The sequence below is a fragment of the Phaseolus vulgaris genome, chromosome 9 (assembly GCF_051622355.1).
Source record: "Phaseolus vulgaris cultivar YP4 chromosome 9, ASM5162235v1, whole genome shotgun sequence".
NCBI classification, from domain to species: Eukaryota; Viridiplantae; Streptophyta; class Magnoliopsida; order Fabales; family Fabaceae; genus Phaseolus; species Phaseolus vulgaris.
The window spans coordinates 26,443,914-26,465,700 of NC_143506.1; the positions used below are offsets into that span (position 1 = coordinate 26,443,914).

Below are 21,787 nucleotides of genomic sequence, written 5' to 3' on the forward strand. Positions count from 1 at the left end.
GTATCTTAAGGAGAGAAAAATAAGATCAAAGGACATAAATTTGTCCCGGTAAATATAATTTCATTTTTTATAAACATCTTCTTAAGAAGACAAAATAAGATAAAATGAAATAAACTTGTCCACATATGAACTAATTTAAAATTTAATATATTTTTTCTAAAATTTTATCGCACAAGTTAATTTTAATTAAAAAAAACATTTTTTTTCTTTTCTACAAGTGTAAAATTTTGCTGTTTTTCTAGAACTATATTTAAATTTATTGTGATTTATCATTTCATAATTTACACAATTATTTTTCATTGTTTAAGGTGAGTAGAGAGAGAATTAGTATTTTTTTTATATAAAACTCATGTTAGACATAATTATGAGAGGATTAATTCTCTTATTAATTAATATTACTATTTAGTATTTATTGACTACAAAATGAATTAATAAATAAAAGGCATTTTGAAGGAGAATTGTTAAATGGAGAAAAGTGTTGTACATTGGAAAGGATACCGATTACCCATCATTAAGTTCTGTAATTTTTATTTACGTGCAGGAGCAGGATAAGGGCTAAAGTTAATGAATTAATTGATCTCAAGAAATGAAAGGCACGGGTACATCCCAAATGGAGAAATCGAAATGAAGATGTTATAATAAGCAAATGGATAAAGTTCGTTTCCAAGCTAAATACGTAACGCCAGCAGATATAGTTGATAATGAGAAACATTGTTGCATATATTTTTATCAAAGAATGTGGGTTGGTATGAAGGTAAATCGTCCTAAAAATATAAATATGCTCTTGCATTTGTTGACATGGTTTGACACATGTCACGGGCAGAGATGCGATACAAAGAAAGAAAAAAAAAGAGAACCGCAACTTGACTCAAACTCCCAAACCCAACTTGAGGTTTCCCTTTTGCAAGTTGTGGTTTTCAAAGTACAAACACAGACAGCCAGAAAATTCTGGCTAAGCCATGCCCCACAAATTGTTTGCTCTACCAACGCTTGCTATGATCCATATCGTATCATCATCCACCAACGCCTAACACCCAACCCCCTTTTACGTGAGACATGCTAATGCCTCCCAGTTTCAACAACCCAACTCTCTTCAAGGATGATGAAGAAGAAGGACATTCTTAGACATATTAGTCCTTTAAGGTTGTGGGGTTTGCTTAATTTTCTTCCTTTCATTGGTTCCGTTAGTGAATTGTGGAAGCAAGATTGAATTTTGAGCATTCGTATGGATTTTCTGATTGTTGTTTGAACCGCACGTTGTGGTGGGTCTTTTCCCCATACCCCACAGCTCCTTGTTTTGGTACTTTAAACTCTTGATGGCTTAGAGAAACATATGAGGGTCTTGCATTTGGGGATTCCGTGTTTTGCGTGTCTGGTTTTAAGGATAAATACAATTATGTGCTTCAGGTCTAGTGATTTTTAATCCTGATCATGCAAATAATACTTGTGGACTGGTGATCTTCCCCCTTGCTATCAGATTGGTTGTCTGGGTTTATGGGAAAAGTGGGAATCATTGGGTTTTAAAGGGTGTGTTGAATTAATATTCCTTGTTGTTGTTGTCTAACAGAGATTAATTTATGGCTAAGCTTCAGCAGTTTTAATACCTGAGAAAAAAAAAGTTGTAAGAAATGTGTTAAGGTGAGTGCAAGTGTATGCATTGTGTTATCTGTAGGAACTTACCAATAATTACTTTATTTCTACAGGAGAGTGCCTTCTAGTGTGATGACGCTGTAATGTCTGATCTATAAGATTTGAACTTTTCGTTGGAGGAAATCAATTTAGATATAACTGCACTGGCTGTGTTGTTTTAGAATACAGTTGAAACATAAATGTACCATTGCTGATGCATGAATACACTTAGAAGAAGGTGATGATGAATGAAAGATAGTAATTGAAGAAGTGAATCATTTTGGAAAATTTAGGAGAACTCTGACTGAAAAATAAAAATGGGGTTGCCACAGGTGTCTTCAGGCTGCACTGCTGAGGAAGTGGCCTTATCCCTAGGCACATTTGTGCAAACTGTGCCTAGAGTAACCAGCATGAGCAACTATGGGGTGAACTTGTTGACTGGAGAAGACCTGGGTAATTGCATGCACATTGATGTGCTTAAATCTGAAAGAAAAAATGACTCAGAGCTTTCAAAAGAATCACACATTTCAAGTATGTGTAAAGATGCTAAGTTGAAGATTAATCCCATAGAACAAATTGGCAGGTTATCTGTTAATGTAAGGGAAACTATGCAGAAACCTATACCTAGGACTGTAGGTTTTCAAATAAGAGCATCAACACCTGGTGTTAATGGTTATGATGGAAATGGATATTCGTCAACTGTGTTTAATGTCACCAGTGATGCAACTGAAGCTTCTGAGTCACAAGTCAGAAAGCGGTTATTGCATGAGCAACTATGGGGTGAACTTGTTGACTGGAGAAGACCTGGGTAATTGCATGCACATTGATGTGCTTAAATCTGAAAGAAAAAATGACTCAGAGCTTTCAAAAGAATCACACATTTCAAGTATGTGTAAAGATGCTAAGTTGAAGATTAATCCCATAGAACAAATTGGCAGGTTATCTGTTAATGTAAGGGAAACTATGCAGAAACCTATACCTAGGACTGTAGGTTTTCAAATAAGAGCATCAACACCTGGTGTTAATGGTTATGATGGAAATGGATATTCGTCAACTGTGTTTAATGTCACCAGTGATGCAACTGAAGCTTCTGAGTCACAAGTCAGAAAGCGGTTATTGTCACCTTTGAATGGGATGCTGCTTACGGATCATTTTAAAGGTGATACACTAGACATTGGAGGTGGTATTTATCAAATTCGTTCGGTTGGTGATGATAATTCTGTTGGTTCACATGATTATACGAAGGTTCATATTGGAAACAACAATCTTATCCCCTCCATGATCTGGTCTACATCATGTTTTCAGGAATTTACTAAGTCATCGTGTAATGACTCTAGTATAAACCATATTGTATCTAGTAGTAATCGCCATTCACATTGTGAACATGCAGAACCATGGTCTTATAAGCAGTTCAAATCATCTCCAGTACGTAATGTTTCTAAAGAAACAATTAAAACAAGGTCTCAAACAGCTGCAATGTCTATACCACAAAAAAATGTGTCATCACCTCCCTTCCCTTTGTCTCCTCTAGGTAAAAAATCTTCTAAAAATATAAATTTGGGGGGATGCAGAAATATTGATATTATCTTGGATGATGACAATTTGCCTATTAAAAATTTGGAACAATCGGTTGATAGAACTAGTCAAGGCAGTTTATCTGCAATGGAGATACCAAGAAAATCACAGCTCAATTCCAACAATATGCAGCAAAAGTCTGACCTGTTTACTCCTGATAACATAATAGATTTGAAGGAGTATTGGACTCATCCTGGTAGCTTTCCTCCTCAGGATACCAAATTATGTGGAACTGGGAGTAGAGTGCCAGTTAGAAGGTCCCTGGTTGGTTCATTTGAGGAATCTTTGTTATCTGGTCGCCTACTATCTGGGAAACTTAGTCAGGTTGGTATTATTCTCAGATATAGGCCTCTACTATATGAATTAATTTCCTAATGAAGTTGGCACAATTTTTCTTCCCTTTCTGTTATTTTATATGAATTCTTGTGTTTTCTGTTTGCAGAAAATTGAAGGCTTTCTTGCCATGCTTAATGTAACTGGAGGCAATTTCTCACGTCAGTCACAAAAAATACCATTTGCAGTAACCAGCGTGGATGGTGACAAGTACTTACTTTATTATTCATCAATAAATCTTTTAGGAAAGCTATTATCAAGCAAGACTAGAGTTGCCAAATTTCAGAGAACTCTTAGCATGGATGAATCACGATCTGAAAAGCCCCGCATACGTATACCTATGAAAGGACGTATTCAACTGGTAATTCACTATTAGACCTTTCTAGTTGTTAACGAAATTCCCTTCCTTCTTTCTGTGAAAGCATTTATATGTATATGTAACACGAAAATGGTAATGCAGATCGTTGAAGACTTAATGCATTAATTAATGTTTTGAATACTCTATCATCTATTCAATATTTTTTATACTGTTATAAAACATGACAAGGTAGCATTATATGATCATACCACTTATCAGTTAGACTTTTGAAGGTAAATACATTTTCTGATTTGGATATTAAAAGAAGGGACTACTTGACACATGGTGTTTAGAGGTAAGTGTAACTAGTGTACCACAAATCTTGGATTGATGTTAAATTATATTCACATCTGATACATGATAAAGTTGAAAATTTTATTATAAGCTATATACACCAAGAAAAACCAGTGTGTAATAAAAATATATATTGTGACTTTTGTCATTAATGATTTCAGAATGAAAGTGACTTTGCCATCGCCAGTGCCACCTTGATCTGATTCTGGATGCATCATTAGTTAGTAGCTAATTGTTACAGTATCATTTGGCCATCTCAATTCACTTCCTAAATACTAATAACCAAACTAAATTCGTACCCTCGGAACTCTGGGTTTATACTGTAACCTACTCATGGTTTCTAAGCTAGGATCATAATTGCCTGAGAAAGGGTGATATGGTGGTAAATCAAAAATTTGGTCTTTGCTTAACATGAGTTTCATAGCCATGGTGCTGTGCGGAAACAACTAGATGTAACGTGTGGAATTCTACATGATTTTACCAAATTGTTTGTGACAAATTTACTGACCCAAATGCAGGTTCTCAGCAATCCAGAGAGGACACCTATCCATACCTTCTTCTGCAATTATGATTTGAGTGACATGCCAGCTGGTACCAAGGTAGGATCATTAGAATATAACACATTCAAAGTTTTGTCTCCACGCAGCCATCGATTTGCATGTTATATAATCTTCATCTTGCAAGTTTTACTTAATATGCTTAGAGAAATAAAAAACAAAAGATTGTTCATGTATTCTCACCCAACATCTTAAACTATTTGGTTCATGTTATGGTATCCTAGTCTCTATCTAATCAAAGGGTATCCAGTTCAATCCTTTCTACCCTGCTCTAATAAAAATTGAATATTAGGACGGGGACGGTTGTGCATACTTTAGGCCCTAATGACTCTTGTGTAAGAGATTATGTCAAGCTTTTTGGGAGAATTGGTTCATGACAGTGTTTACTAAAAAAGAAAAATGTTACTTTTGATAACTACAAATTAAAATGCTCCAATTTACAATTATGATTTGACGTTGAAAATTGTTCTATTTCAAAAAAAACTTGTTTCTCTTTTCAATTGTAATCTGGTGCATTGTTGTCAACATATCAACACTTTATTAAGAATTTTAAGCTGAACATTAAAAAGATGTATATTTAGCTTGGAATATTGATGTAACAGACCTTCTTGTCTTCATATATAATTACCTTCTTAAAAGTACTTTTATATAGAAACAGAGATGTATAATCATAATGAAAACAGTGATGCAAATGATATGGGATACAATCTGAGTTATAAGGAGTATAATGGCCAATTGTTCCAACTTGATGTAACTAGACTGCATTATACCAGGGCCTCAATGTGTGCTTGGATGTATATCAGAAAGTAATTGCATAAATTTTGTTTGTGTCTCCTCCTATACTGAATGGAGATGAACAAGTTCTTATATGGACTGTGTGATTTAGTAAATTAAATGTACCTGCCCTTATCATGCCTTGCATGGTCAGCCTGCAAAATCTTTTGGGCTTAAGTATGAAAGTAGAGTTGTAGTTAAATATGAACAATATGCGCACATTATTTCTTCCCCTTCCAATACACTGTTTTATACCAAAAATTTTACCAATTCCTTGCTTAATGAGCTTTGCTTGTATTCCTCTAAAGTAGACATTCTTGAGGCAAAAGGTCACTTTAAATGCGTCTGGATCAAAGTCTGTGATTGGTAAGGAAAGCCAAAAGGATTCTGATATCAGAGCTGATGCCAACTCTCCGATGATCACAGTCGCCAGTCACAGAGATAAAGATCTTCTCACCTCAAAATGTGGAGAGTTTGATAGTCTTACATGTTCAAAGGCTGGTAAGAAAGAATACTTTAGTTCAATCACATTCCTCATTAATGAAGACAAATTTTTACATGTTTCTTCCATGGTCATTGACAATGCTATTATTAACACAGGCATTTTGCTTTATGCTCTTCACCTTCGCTTTATGTGCCCTTTCCCAAAAAGGCGTTCAAGGTCTGTTCATAAATGCAAATCTGACACTCTCTCCGCAGAAGTGAGAAATATTGTGGACATTGAACCTGAAAGAAGCTTCTACTTGTATGATGACATGAGGGTAGTGTTTCCTCATCGTCATTCAGATTCTGATGAGGGCAAGGTATGCAAATATATATATTTGAAGTTTTTTTTATACATTCGTGCACTAATAGCTTGGGAAGTATGTGCCTCATGGGACATGTTCGTGTCCTTAGAAATCCCTCTTGGGTAACCATGTCACTAAACATGTCTTCCCTATTAAAAAGAAAAAAGAACTTGAAATTACTGCATTTTGCTCATTAAAAAGCCTATGCATCCCATTCTTAGAAGGCTTCTCGCAATGCAAAAAGTATGGAGGAGAGTCATTGTACGCAACTCTACTCTCTCATTTAAAGAGATCATTTTTGGATTCAAATCCATGACCAACAGGTTAACTGCAACTTCACTGTTGAACTGGGGCTGGTCATTATATTGCCTATAATGAAAGAAAAATACAATTGAAAACAAAAACTAAAAGAAGAGCAAAATATTAAATGAAGCAAGAAAAAGTGCAAGCTTCACACTTATTTGATGAAGAAAGAAGGCCTAAATTTGACACAACTTTGACTTTTTTTAGTATAACTGTATGCTGTATATGTATTGTAAACGGGTAATTGAACCTCTGATCTTGTATTAGAAACATTGGTTATTTAATTATGTTTTGAGCTTGTGTTATAGTCTGGTAAAACTATATACATTTGTGATTCAACTAGTGATCATTGCATGAGTGGCTTAATATGTTGTCCTTGACTGAGTGGACAAGATATTGCTTTATAACTCTAATCATGAGAATTGTCAAGGCTTAATTACAAGAGTAGAGTTCAATTCATCTAGTCCATTAGGTGAGAAAACCTCAAGGCTTTAAGTTGTTCATCCTACTCAGTGTGGAACTTAACAATGTGCAAGCTTAATGAGTAGTTAAATACTTGCTATGTCTTCACTAATGCACGTTAAATTAACAGTCTTGCGCTTCAAGAACATTAATACGCTTTCGAATATATTATATAGGTATAGAAGCATCAGTTATTGAAAGTTTGGCACTTACTGGTTTTCCATTTCTCTTTCTGACTCATCGAATAACTATTTCGTGTGCAGTTACATGTGGAATATCACTTCCCTTCTAATCCAAAATACTTCGACATCAGCTGCTGAAATGCCTCTGTCCCTCACAACGGTTTTTGTATATATGTAGTTGTACATATTGTACACATACAATTCATTTCTTTCTATTTTGGGGCCATTTGCCTCCATGTAACTAATAATTTGTAAATTTGTATTGTAGCTGTTCATATTTGATTCAAGGTACTACTTTTTTTTACCCTTCATGAGTGTGCTTATGCTCTCCTACTACTTTTCATCACATTCAGATGGCACAATAGTAGGCTTCAGGTTCTATGGCTAAAACTTTATGCTTAGGAAATAGTTAATATTGAAACAACTATTGGACATGAAAGGACTGGTTGATTTTCTCCTTGTGTTTCTTTTCATTTATCTTCTCTGTTCCAACTCTCTCTATCCAAAATTAGTAAGAAGATATCAATGGAATCTATCAGTTAATTGAATCCCTGTGAGTTGTTAAGTGCGATTAGTATGATATTACCAACATTTTCAGCATTATTGTCTTCCTCACTATTGATGCTATGGATATCACATTGACATGAATACTATAATTTATTTTTATTTTTGTGAATGTTAACATTACATTGTAACTCACAACTACTAAAATCACCTCCACTTTTACCATGAATCTTATAAGAATAATTTCATCATTAGTGAAATTTGTTTCTATTTATAGAGATATATGTAATTCATTAAAAATTAGATAAGATAAAATCTTACTATACGCATATAGCTGATCATAAAATCTTACTATAGCTGATAAAAGAAAACGCATATTTTCTTATATCCTTAACAAGCTTTTAAATTTGTTTACCAACATTTGAAACAAACATATTGGGTTGCATTGAAATTCTCTAGTACTGGAAATAATTGTAGTTTGAATAGTTTTAGTAAAATGGGCAGACTCTACATTTTATGTCAAGGCTTTTGCTTCCTGCACCCAACCAATTCTAACATGCACCCAATAAATTTTTGAGATTTCATAAATGCCCTTCATTACATTTTGAAAAAATAAATCTGGAATAGATTTTGTGTTCTGAAAATGAAATTCCAAAATAAAATTGGAAAATCAAAATCCCATTTTTTTGAAAAAGTAAATCCATAATACAAATAATACATTTTGGAAAAGAGATTCCAGAAAACAAAATTCATAAACATATTTCAGAAAAGAGATTTCAAAAAACAAAAATCAAAAACATATTTCGAAAAGGTTATTCCAAAAAACTGTTTTGGAAAGCTTAATTTGAAAAAGTGTTCAAGAAACCAAAATTAAGAAATGTATTTTAGAATACCAAATTCATAATACATTTTGACATGCATCCTTACTCTTATTCAAAAACTAAACAGGACACTTTTGTCATTTCATGTTACTGTAGGATGGAGGTTCAAATTTTGTTGGATGCAAGAAGCAAAAACCTTATTTCAAATGTAAAAAGCTCAAAATTAGTTGGTTTGTCTTACTTCAATTTAAATTTGTGGAGTATTTTATTGGCAAATTCTCCCTCAACCTCGTATCTTCTTCTTACAGTGAAAAATCGATTTTAACCATTTTAAAAAATTTAAATAATCTTAAATGAAACATAACCTCACCTTTTTAAATAACCTTAGTTGCATCCCGCATCCGCATACCTCTTTTCCAGCCACAACACTTTCATTTTTCTCCAATCGCAACGTTTAAGAGAACAGTTACATCATTTGAATATGTGTCAAAGGATTAACGAGAAGATTTGTTGTATTCAACGTTCTCTAGTGCGAAATTTTCTTCTTCTTTTTTTTGAGTTTTGTAATCCTTGCACCTCACTGTTTTTTATCTGGGGTTTGTAGCTTTTGGAAGAATGACTAAAAAACTAGAAAAAGAAAAAATGTTGTTTTCACTCACTAATAATAAAATAAAAGTAAACATATTTTTTAAATATCTTTGTGTTTTCTTTGATTCAAATTTTTCATTATTCAAAGGGAAATAATTTAATCATTGTTAACTTATATTTTTACAATACAAATTAGTTTTTCTTTAAATCAATTTTTTCATTATTCAAAGGAAAATAATTTAATCATTGTTAACTTATATTCTTACTATACAAATTAACTCAAATAATTTAATACTCTTATTTAGCTTTTCTTAGCATTTAAAAATATACAACATCAAATAGATTTTTTAAAATAAAAATGAATCAATTTAAACATGATATTTTACTAACTTCGTTTTTCATAAGAAACTTTATTTGATACATCTTGAGTTTTTAGTCTTTTTTATTTATTTATATTTTTATTAAAAGAAAGTCAATGAAGATTAGACGTTTTGTTAATTTTAAAATATGAAGGTGTAAGAGAAAATACGAAGATGAATGAAAAATTTGTCGTTTTATTTGAACCGTGTCTATACATAGAATATGAATTGGGTTTATAAAGTTAACTTAATGTTTTCATTATTATTTTACTATAGGACAAAAATAGTATATATTAAACTAAGTATAATTAGAAAAATTACATGAACTAAATTATTGCAGAATCAAATTAAATTTTAGAAGTGATATAGAATTGAAATTTTAATAAACTACAAGAAGAATTGGATTTTTTTCCATAAGTAACGTGGACGTATGTAATATTAATATTAATATATATATATTTATAATTATTTTACATGTTATCATAATTATTATTAATGTTAAAAACAAACTGTATATAACAAACTGATAGAAATAATATTACTAATCTTAATAATATTATTCATATTATTATATTAATATTATTAATTTTATAATGTTAATATTATGTATACTTACCAACTATAGTCCGTAGATAATATTCACTAATTTTAGTCTATAGGTAATAATTACTAATTCTTGTCCGTAGGTAATATCCACTAACTTCAGTGTGTAGGTATTACCTACCAACTAAGATTTGTAAGTAATATCCATCCACTTGAGTCTGTAGGTAATACCTACCAACTCTAGTCCATTGATAAATCCAGAGATAATATTGCATATCTTTCTTTATTTTTTTTTCATTTTATTTTTCATTAATTTTTATCTTTTCTTATTATTTACAATTATTATTTATTATTATTATTTATGAATATTAGTTATGATTATTATTTGTAATTATTGATATTATAATAATATTATTAATATTATGCATATAATTAATATTATTAAGATTATTTATATTCTTAATATTACTAATATTGTCAAAATTATTAATAATATTAATATTTGTAATATTATTAATATTATAATAATAATATAAATATAAATATTAATATTATTAATAATGTTAATAAAAATATTTATATTAATAATCATATTAAATTTACCTACATAGACCCCTGAGTAAAATTTGTAGATAATGTAAAATTGACATATGGATAAAGATTCATGACTAATAATTTGTAAGTAATATTGAATTTATTTACAAATTTAGATTCATGGTATTATTTTGTAAGTATTGCTGAATTTATCTACGGATTTTTGTAAGTAATATTCGTAAATAATGATATAAGAATGATTTGATCCAATTATCTACCCACACATAGTTTCTATTCGCATAAAAGTTAAAAGAGTTTTTTTCTCTTTGTTTTGTTTTAATCTGTCTAATGTGTTTATCTTTTTATTTTGTTCTCGATAATTTGTTTTAAATCCTTATGAAATGTTTTTTTCTCCAAATAACAGGAACTTAGAGGATTAAAAAATTATATATATATATATATATATATAATATTTAAAGGACTAAAGCAAAATAATTAGGACCAACTAAAAAATAAAATTTACAAGGATAAAAACAGGAAAAAAAATTAGGAATTAAAAATATAACAATATTTCATAGGTGAAAAAAAATACTTAAACCTTAATATTTATGCACGCTCAATAAAAAAATTATGATTAAATTATATAAAATAAATAATGTGAATAATGTTATTTTTCATGGTTTCATCTTACATCTTTTTCTTTAATGTATTCCTTCTTGAATAAATGATCATATTATTTTATGAGTCAATTTTTTTATTGAAGATTTTACCAAGAAAAATAATTTCTCTAGACGTGAAGTATTTTTAATTTGATCTTGTTTTACATTTAGAAAGCTTTTCTACATTTTGTCTTCAATACTTCATCTATCTTTAAAGACTCAATCCTTCTTTTAATCATTATTTTTAATTGATTAAAACTATGAATTAATTGATCACTTACAAGTTATTTTAACTATTAAATCGATAGTTTGGTTTGTTAAAACTTAAAGGTTTTATTTTGATTGATTAAAGTAGTTTAATAAATTGAAATAGATGAGCTTCAGATTCTATAGATATCTTTCCTGCTTTCGTAACTAAAAAAGAGAGTAAAAATCATTTTGAGAATTCATTTTTTGAGAGAGAGTTAATACTGAGAAAATTACTTTGATTTTTTGAGCTTTTTTTAAGGCAAACTTTGATCAAGCTCTCTCTCTCTCTCCACTATCAATTCTAGTTTTCCTTTAAAATATCATTCAATTTACTCTTTTATTAATACTTTAAAGAACCTTCATTGTATGGATTAAAACCCACTTTAACCAATTTTCCATATTTTTATATGTCACAATAATAAATAATAATTTCATATTATGTTCTTTTTGTGTAGATACCAACAATGACAAGAAAAAATCTATTTCTGTAAATAATTTGAATCTTTTTTGTACTCTTTCATAAACAAGGGCGAGGATGATAATGAATTAAGTTCATTTTTTATTTATAAAATAGCATATCAATCTTTTCTTAGACATGAGTTATAATATAGAAGGAGTAAATTTAATTATGAGTTTATTTTCTAATTATGATCATATTCATTTTAATTTTCTTTTAAAATTCATGTATATATATATATATATATAGTTACATTACACATACACCTTATAGGCTAAATTTACATTATTTGACACTCTAAACAATGGCTACTAAGTTTCTAATTTTTACTTCTATTCATTCCCATTATAATTCCCATTATAACTGTCATTATTTCACACCATGAAAAGAAGAATGATCCACTTCTTTTTGTGATTTTCAATCTTTCCACTAACAATTCAACTCCCTTAATTAAAAAAATATGATTAAAAATAGAAAAAAAAATCAAAAATTGTATTTATTCTTCTAGAACATATATACCCTTGAAGGTTTATAGTAATGTTCAATAGTAAAAAAAACACATCTTTTTGTGTTTTTTTACTTCCTTTTATACCTCATGCTAAAAGACATGTCCTTATGACTTGTCTTTTTTTGGTTTTTGTTTTCATTTTGCATAAGCTTCTTTTTTTAGTTGCTTCCTGTACTAAATGACCATTAGTTTATTTAATGATTTACTTAGAGCCATAAAAATGGTCTTAAATAATATTATTATTGTAGAAATTTTGAATAGATAATCTATATTATTTTTTTATAAAATTTTTGTGTTAGACATCACTATGCAATAACATTATTATTTTATTTGGAGATAATCTATATTACTTTTGAGTATTGGGGTATTACATTTTCTCCTCCTATTTAGAGGTTTTTTTAAATACGCCAAAACTTTAGAAATATTTATTTTTTAAAACATTTAAAACAAACAGATCTAATACATTAACTTTTAACTCCTTTAATTATAAATTATACAATTAAGATGACAGATGATGATTCATCTTTAAGACATATAAAATCCATATGAAGATCAGTCTATTAAACCTAAAAGACTTCGAGACTGATGACTTTTTCATAATTAATAAATAAAATAATTATTATTTTACAATATTATATATATATATTTACACTTTTAGATCATAATTTTATTTGAATTTATATTTTAGAAAAATATTTTGTATTCTTAGAACAAGTAGGTTGAACTTAAAATAATAAAGAGGAGCTTTGACACTAATATGCTCACATAATTAATAAATAAACCATGATTTCTTAGCATTTAATTAAAAATTAAAGTAAGTATTTGTTAGATCACTGTAAGAAAATAATTAAATAATAACTAATTTACTAATTTAAAAAAAATTAATAATTAGTTACTATATTGACTAAATTAGATATTATTTTATAAACTAAAATGTTAATCTAAAGTAATCTCTATTATTAATAAAAATTAATAAATTAATTTCTGAATTAGTATCTACTACTAACTAACAGGATTTTAACAATTAACTACCTTATATTCTAAATTAGTCAAGATTAATTTAGAATATAAAGTAATTAGTATCTAAAACTTTGATAGTTAATATTAGATATCAATTTAAAAATTAATTTATAATTTTTTATTAATAATAAAAACTACTTTATATATCAATAATTTTGTAATTTATAAAATAACATCTAACTTAGTCAATATAATAATTAATTATTTTTTTGTCTTTAAAATTAGTTGTTATTTAATTATTTTGTTGTAGTGTAGTATAATATATATATTATAGTTTTATTTGAATTTATATTAAAATAGTGTTCTTTTAACAATTTGTCAATAATTTTATTTATTTTTTGAAAAAGAAAAATCCTACCCACTAAGAGAGAAAGGGTGTAAATTTTGGTTAAAGTAATTATTTTTATTACTTATGATATTTACAACTACTTGCAATTTTTTTAATGAGTACTTGATAGGTATTGGAATAAGTATGTACAATATTTTTTATCTAGTGAGACATAGAAGGTATAATAATATGATAAAACTTATATTTGAACCTGGTAAGTACTCTACGATCATATGTCTTCCTTTTAGTCATTCCTTACTCTATGTATAACTTCTCATTATATTTATTATTATGTTCCATGTATTTAAACTAAGTTAATTACACTAGTGTTTGAGAAAGACTGTTTTCACATGACTAGTAGTCACTTAAATACTCAAAGACATGACTTTGTTGCTTCCTGATTTTATTTACTAAAATAAGAATGTTTTCGGTGGTGGAGATACTATTCATCTATAAAGAAAACTTAAATTTAGAAGTTTTTCAAGCTAAATTAAGGATACGTGTAATGAAAAGCTAGACTTAATCCTTGGAGTATTAGTCAATCACATCCAAACTATTTGCGATACACTTCTAGTTTGATTTGTATTGTTTCTTTTGTTTTAGTTCTGTCATGGAAGATGAAGCAAATTTATGACTTCTATAGATGAATTTAAATCGGGGACGAAGGTGAAATGAAGTAGAAGAAAAATGTTTAGAAGATGTGAGACAAATTTGTAAGAGGATCTTTGTTAAAACACTCAAAAAGTACTAACTGGGAGGGAGTTAAAAGATAAATTGGACTGAATTTGTGGAGCAATTCATTAGTTAATCAAAGCTGGAAAATATATGGGTTGAGCACATCTATTTATAACCTAAATGATGTCAAAAATATGAAAATACTCTCCACTCATATCTATAATTGGAAGTGGTGGCTTATGAGTGGAAATAATTTCTCTCCATTGAGGTGCAACCATGTGACAACCACATTTCCAATATTTACAAAAATATCATTGCGTTTTTGTTTTTACACCGATTCTCATTCAACCAATCTAATATGTCGTTGTAGAAAGCATTATTTGCACTAGTGAAAAAACCTAGATTAGAAAAATCTAAGAAGTTCAAAATTTGACTAAAATAGAAGAACAAAAATAAACTTACTCTATCAGGATTCTGATTGAGCAATCTTGTAGTCTTTGCTACTAGAGTCTAATTACATACTCTGGTAATCAAAGTAATGAGCGAGAAGGTCATAATCTTAAAGATAAAGGAGAGTGAAGGAAAAAATAAATTTTTAAAAAATAATAATTTTTCTTAAAATGAATCATAAATAACTAAATTTTCTATTTATAATATTTCTATTTTAATAATAAAATATTTAGGTGTCATTTAAATTACACCACTTATATTCTAAAGTTATTTTTTCTCAATCCTTATAATAAATATAACATATATATATATTTAGTTTAATTATTTTGTTTGATAATGAGAGAACACTATCTATATTTATTTTTTAATTAAATATTTTAACTTTTATTTTATTTTATTTTGACTCTTTATTTATCTTAATTTTTTTTTCTTTACTAGAGAGGACTTAAGTGTGATCCTGATAACTTACCAAACTGCACGTGAGTCTTCCAATAGAGAGCAATCATTGTTTGCTCCCCACATTATTTTATTACTTCATCTCTGGAAACTTCAATCAGCCATTATGTCATAGCCCTTGCATATTTTATGATAAGTTTAGCTGCATGGAAATTAAACAGATGACTATAAATAAATAAATAAAACTTAAATGTGTTAAATTGAAGAGAAACAGGAAAAAACTGAAGAAAAGAATAAATAAAAAAATAGATTAAAAAATTATCCTTTTTTTTCAACCAAATATCCTATATTAATTCTATCATCTCCATCATTTTCAACAACACCATTAAAAATTATGAAAGGTTTGAATAATATTGTTGCAAACTTCTTTTAACACAATTTATATTTTAGTTCACGTAAATTTTAAGTTTGAAAAATATTTTTCAATTTTAGTTTCAAAATAAATAAGCAAGGTAGTAAAAAAAATGGTTGGGTCTGTAATTTGATAAAAAAGTTGAATGTAAAATTTATATAAATATATAGATTAAGAAAATAGATCAATTTTGACCCGCATTAACAGGTCAACGATCTTGACTGGATCATTAAATGATAAGAAACACATTGTATTAAAAAAAAGTGAAGAATCATGACCAAAATAACAAAAGTATGCTATTTTTAAACTAAAAAGACTTTGTTTTTTTTTTCAATACTTTTTATTTTAAATTAAAATCTAAAATATTTACAACCACCATAGACCTTAAATTGGGGTTGGTGAGATGACGTGGCAGGCAGCAAATTCGTATTTCTCTTTATTCAGAACACAAGCAAGCAAGTCCAAGTTGGGCTGTATCGATACAGAGATTAAAGGTTTTTAATCATTATTGCATCTGTGTCGTACAGTTGGCATGCATGGAAACTGTAATTCTAGGGGAGTGTACATTTTCAGCTGGAAATACAACTTTATAGTTATATAGTATTAAAGATTCCCCCCACATATAGCTGTCAACATGTACTCATATTTTACACCAATTTGGATTTGTTATAAAAATGACAACGCAGCAAGGGAAATGCAGTTCGTTGATTCATTTAGCAGGGATTTTCCACCGATAAGCAGAGGCGATTAAGGTAGGTCCTAATTGTTAACAAAACAGACAACAAGACTGCAGTTTAGGGCAATCCATAGACTATAGGCACATGGTCAATAACAAGAGCACATGGGTTACACAGACAATTATGTCACCATCCACCAAAAAGGCATTCAGGAAATTCCCACAGTATCCAAATGTTCACAATAATCTAATCAAATACTATTCGGGCAATATTTACTCATAAATTCAGGTTAAGAACAGGCATGATGCAGACATCTATGAAAAGTATAACATGGTAGAGAAGTCACCAAGAAAGTAACGTCTAAGATAAAGACATTACAAAATTTATAAGGATAATCGATCTGTGCACATGTTTCGGCCCAGACAGATAAAAGTACAAAAGGGCACCCCATATCAATGATGATCTCACTCACTCCTGCGATTTCCATGAACATCTAACACGTCGGTGTGAAAGCATTTATCATACATGGAAGGTAAATAAATTAGGCAAGTTTAGACAACTCATCTTCATAAAAAATGGTGTTTGATGATTCACATTGGTGTTGCTCCTGAAAGCATTACTAATGTGAAAAAGAAGTGAGAACCAATGCCGACAGGATGTTACAGAATCAATCCTACAAATTGATACCAATTTTGTTCCTATTAATGGTAAAAGTTAAAAGGTAAAAAAAGTGATATAGAATAAATAACATTAGCTGCAATTCATCAAGCTTTTATCTCAATGTGTATTGACATCTGACATATACACCAACCACATCATGTGGTAATACGAAAATTGAGTCAAAAGTCAATTAATCAATTTATAATCTCACTTCTCTAACAGGGAAATGGAAAACTTGCATCTTCTTCAAGAAAGAATATCCAAATACTGTAACAGTGATATCACATTTCAATCTGAACGTACTCAACCTCATTGATTACAAGTGAAAGCACTATATGCAAAGTATTTTAGCAATCAACTATGTACTATCCCTATGCTATATTCAGCCAAACTGAGCTAAGTAATAGGTCGTACTCTACAACTGATCGCAAAATCATGTACTTTATATCATTGTTCCTAAACATAAACACAATCTGTTCTCAGATAAATCATTAGAAAAACTTACTTCTACATACAAACATAAATTATTAATGAATAATTACAAGGCAAAAGGAAGACGAAAACCTGAACAAGCCTATCATGCATACAGATCAATGAATAATCAGAACTTCCATGTTACAGAAATCCACGACTATCTCCATGTTTGATCATCATCATCTAGGGTCTTGAAAAAACACCCCAAATCTTTCCACGCCCGAGACTCTCCAAGAGTTTCTTTGATCCCGGCACATCCATCTCCACAAGCTTCTGCGTATATACACAAGCCCCTGCTGCTACCATCTGCTTTCTGCAACTCTTGGAATGCACTAACGAAGCGAGCAACGAAACAGGGTACTTCTTATCCAATCCTTGCAACGAAGGGTTCAACAAATGAACTCCACTCACAACCCCTCTTTCATCCTTGCGGAAAACCTTCCTATTCGCAGGGTGCATCAGCAGCACCGACAATGCCATTGCAGAAACCTCTTTCTCCTCTGCACCTTTCCCATCCAACATCTTAATCAAACCCGAAACGCACCCTAATTCCCCCATCTCTTTCCTCGCCCTGCCACTGTTCAACCCTATAGCGTCAACCGCCCTCGCCGCGGCAATCCTCACTGCCAGCACCTCACAGTTCAGCACCCCCACAAGCCTCTGACCAAACCCTTCACCTATCAGAACCTCTCCAATTGCAGCACTCTCAGCCAAATGCCGCAACATCTTCACTGCAACTTCAAGACTAGGAATTGGAGTACCCGAGTCCCAGTAATTCTTCAAACACTCAACCCCACCTTCCTTAACCACCATAACCCTCAAATTCGAAAAACCGTCCGAGTCAGCCTCGGAAATCAAATTCGACAAACACCCAATAGCGTTCTCACGAGCCGAAGCAGTTCCGGAGGAAGCCAAGGCAACTAAAACCACCACCGCATTCTCCTCCGCGAAATTGTCCCTAATCTCCGCGAACGCGGCGAGGTTGCGCAACACGGCGGCTGCGGAGGCCTGCGCGCCGGGGGTGCCAGCCTGGCAAATCTCCAGCAGAGAGGAGATTCCGCCGCGCGAGCCAATCGCTCTGGCGTTGTCCTTGGTGAGACTCAGCGCTTGAAGCGCGATGCATGATTTCTCAATCGCGAATCCGCTTCCAGAATCCAGTACTCGGAGAAGGTGGTTGAGAAGGAGTAAACCCTCGGCGAGGAGCACAGTCTTGGCGCTTTCAACTGTGGAAACTTTGGCGATGGCAGCGACCGTTTTCTCCTTCATGTCGGAGGGTGAATCGAGCAGGCGCACGAGCACGGGAACGACGCCCTGCGCAACAGCAATGGTAACATTTTTGTCGTCTTCGTGAAGGAGGCCCAATAGGGTGTCCATCGCGGAGGTTTTGGACTCGGGCGACCCGATTTGCAACCGGGTGATTAGGTTTCGCGATGCGGAGCGGATGGCTTCTCTTTTGGAGGAGCTGGAAACGGCGGCGCTTTCAAGGAGAAGGCCGCTGCGGAAGAGGATGTCGCAGTCAGTGACGTGGCGGTCAAGGGTAGCAAGGAGGGAGTCGAGGTCGCTTTGGGTTTTGAGCTTGCCGTTGGGGAGGTGTTGGGGCTGACACGTGCGGGCGAGTAAAACGGCCTCGTGGAGCGTGTGGGAGATGGAGTGGAGGAGGTGGAGGGAGAGGGGATTGGTGGTGGAAGCGTTGGGGAACTCGGCGGAGAAATCGGTGAGGTGAGTTTGGAGATGGGTGAGTTTGACTCCGGCGAGTGACCATTTCCCTTTGAAGTTTGTGACGCTGGGTAGTTCCGAGTCCAGGAGTGTACTCAGCAGGTTCAGAGACTCAGCGATAGGATCTGTTTCCGCTGAATCTTTCATCTTCGCCGTTTTTCCTTTCGCTTCAAAACGCTGAGGGAAAGAGGGTTTTGTTGAAGAGCATGAAAAGAGTAAGCGTGTGTAATGTGAAGGATTTGGAGCGTGAAATGCACTCGCGTGTGGGACGTTTGGGGCTGCTTTCATTCCCGCCACTCTTGTTTGTTTATAGTTAATTCTCACTCTGTGCCCGCTCAACTTCCATCTTACTTTTCCTTCTCCTTCTTCTTCCTTTCTATCTTACTATCACATTTCCCTTTATCATGAATAAAAACACAATATATATTCATTGTTCACAACAATTATTTAGATAATTCTTTATTATTTATATATTAAACAATATTTAATCAAACATATGTTTGCGTTAGATTACGTTTCTAACTCTTTACAGATTAAAAAATAAATAGAAAGTTGTTTGGACCACTTGTGTGTTTTAAAAGGAGAATAGAAACGGCCTGAAAAGTTGTAGAAATCCATGGCTGGGTTACGCAAACAACTACACATACTTCAAGTTATAGTTATTACATGCTACTCTAACTCGGATTACTTGTACGAAGACCCAGATAAAACGCGTTAGGACTTGGACTCCATTTTTTCACATGGGAACTTGCGACTCAAGTATAGATTTTTTTTCCTATTCTAGACAAGGCACAGGTATTAAGATACTCCAACTCAGCACACAAATATTAGTTGTTTGGAAATTGAATTAAAGAGGAGACAAAGAAAAATGATAAAATTTATGTTATTATTTTTTATATTTATTATTATTATTGTTATCCTTATTCTGAAAAGTATTTTCTTTTATGTAATTGGAAGTTGGAGAAAGTTTGTGATTTATTTGATAAATATAATAAATATACAATAATTGAAAATAATTTGATACAAAATATTTAGAAATATAAATTAAAATTAAATAACTTTTAAATTAAAAATCAATCTGCATTAATAATTTAAATTTAAATTATTCATTTATTATTTTAATTAGTCATTTTATTATTTTATTATAATATGAAGAAAATTTGAAGGAATAAAAACACATTATTTTTCATCAATTCCAATAATTTTTTTTTTCTAACTTTCTCTTCAATCTTTCAATTTGTGTTTTTCTTCATTGGAAACAAACATGTCATAAAAGAACAAAGTAAAACGAAACAAATTCCAAAGAATTTTGATTATGTTATTCATGCTCCAAATATCTCGTAAAAAATGTAGGTAAGTTACAAGGAATTATTGATATGTGGATCTTATATGTGATTATTTTATGATCGACTTGGGACATTGAGGTACCTAATCTCAGATGATCCCCTCAATCACTAATCAAGTGTCATGTATTATTATAGATCTCTCCTTAATGCCGACTCGGGTCAGGACGACACAATTATTATTATTCTTTTTATGTATCATCATACTTTTTTCCCAACTTAGGATAAGATGCCTTAGACAGAATAATTGTGATGGGTGCATTTAAGTAAATACATATATGACCTATGATTTTGGAGGCGCGTATGAATTAACTTTTTTGGAAAATACACTTACCTTAGTATAACTATCCCCGTGAAGGTAGTTTAGAGACTCAATCTTACCAAATGTATGTGTTCTCAAGACCTAGTATTCTAATCATTCACAGATGTATAAGTCTTTTATATACTTTTGGCTACAATATTATCAAATAGGTAAGGATCTAGAAAATAACCTTAGAGTAAAAAATAACCTTAAATGATACCTGAATATTTTATTATTAAAATGAAAAAGGACATATAAATAGAAAAATCAGTTATTCAGGTTTCATTTTAAAAAAAAAAAACCACCATCTCTCTAAGGCACTGTTTGTTTCATAGGAAAGAAAAGCGTTGATTTACTGTGCAACGAGAAAGTTCGAAAATAAAAGTAACTTTTCTAACAAAACACATAAATCGAGACAATTTTTGGCTTCAAGACTTTCTTCGCAATTATACGAAGAAATGCGAAGAAAGTCGACATACAGTATATTATTTAATTAATTAATTTGAATTTACTTTTTTATCCTTTTATATTAAACTTGAATTTTTTTATTTCTATTTTAAATAAAATTATAATTTAAATATACAAATATAATCAAAATTATAAAAATAATTATTATTAAATAACATAATTAATCATATTTTATATATAATAAATTATAAATATAAATAATAAAAAAAAATATTTTTAATAAAAAAAAATATATAATAATTATTTTAATTACAAAAGAGTAAAAATTAAAATAATAATTTTATTTTATATAAAAATAAGTTTTTACCAAATATTTATAATTATAAATATTTAAATAATATTTTAATTAAAAATAATTATAATTTATAAATAAATAAATTAAAATATTTT

At 30.7% G+C, this 21,787-nt stretch overlaps 2 protein-coding genes across 5 annotated transcripts; one reads left to right on the forward strand and one right to left on the reverse strand.

The window, feature by feature from the left end:
* The first annotated feature begins 805 nt into the window (after nt 1-805).
* On the forward strand, nt 806-7,559 carry LOC137823196 (uncharacterized). Of its 4 annotated transcripts, XM_090294903.1 has the most exons (8): nt 806-1,143; nt 1,704-2,212; nt 2,568-3,528; nt 3,647-3,898; nt 4,708-4,788; nt 5,832-6,021; nt 6,121-6,323; nt 7,337-7,559. In XM_090294903.1, exons 2-8 carry the CDS (start codon nt 1,947-1,949, stop codon nt 7,391-7,393), a joined length of 2,010 nt encoding a protein of 669 aa, XP_090151029.1. In that variant the 5' UTR covers nt 806-1,143; nt 1,704-1,946; the 3' UTR covers nt 7,394-7,559. The 4 variants fall into 4 exon arrangements, 3 of the variants coding, with proteins under 3 accessions (XP_090151029.1, XP_068484462.1, XP_090151028.1); XM_068628361.2 differs by having other exon boundaries at nt 1,704-3,528; XR_016515419.1 differs by having other exon boundaries at nt 861-1,143; nt 1,704-3,528; nt 5,829-6,021.
* Nucleotides 7,560-17,517: 9,958 nt separating this feature from the next.
* Nucleotides 17,518-19,481, reverse strand: LOC137820533 (ARM repeat superfamily protein). Its single transcript, XM_068624668.2, has one exon. It carries the CDS (start codon nt 19,430-19,432, stop codon nt 17,753-17,755), a length of 1,680 nt encoding a protein of 559 aa, XP_068480769.2. The 5' UTR covers nt 19,433-19,481; the 3' UTR covers nt 17,518-17,752.
* Nucleotides 19,482-21,787: the final 2,306 nt, after the last annotated feature.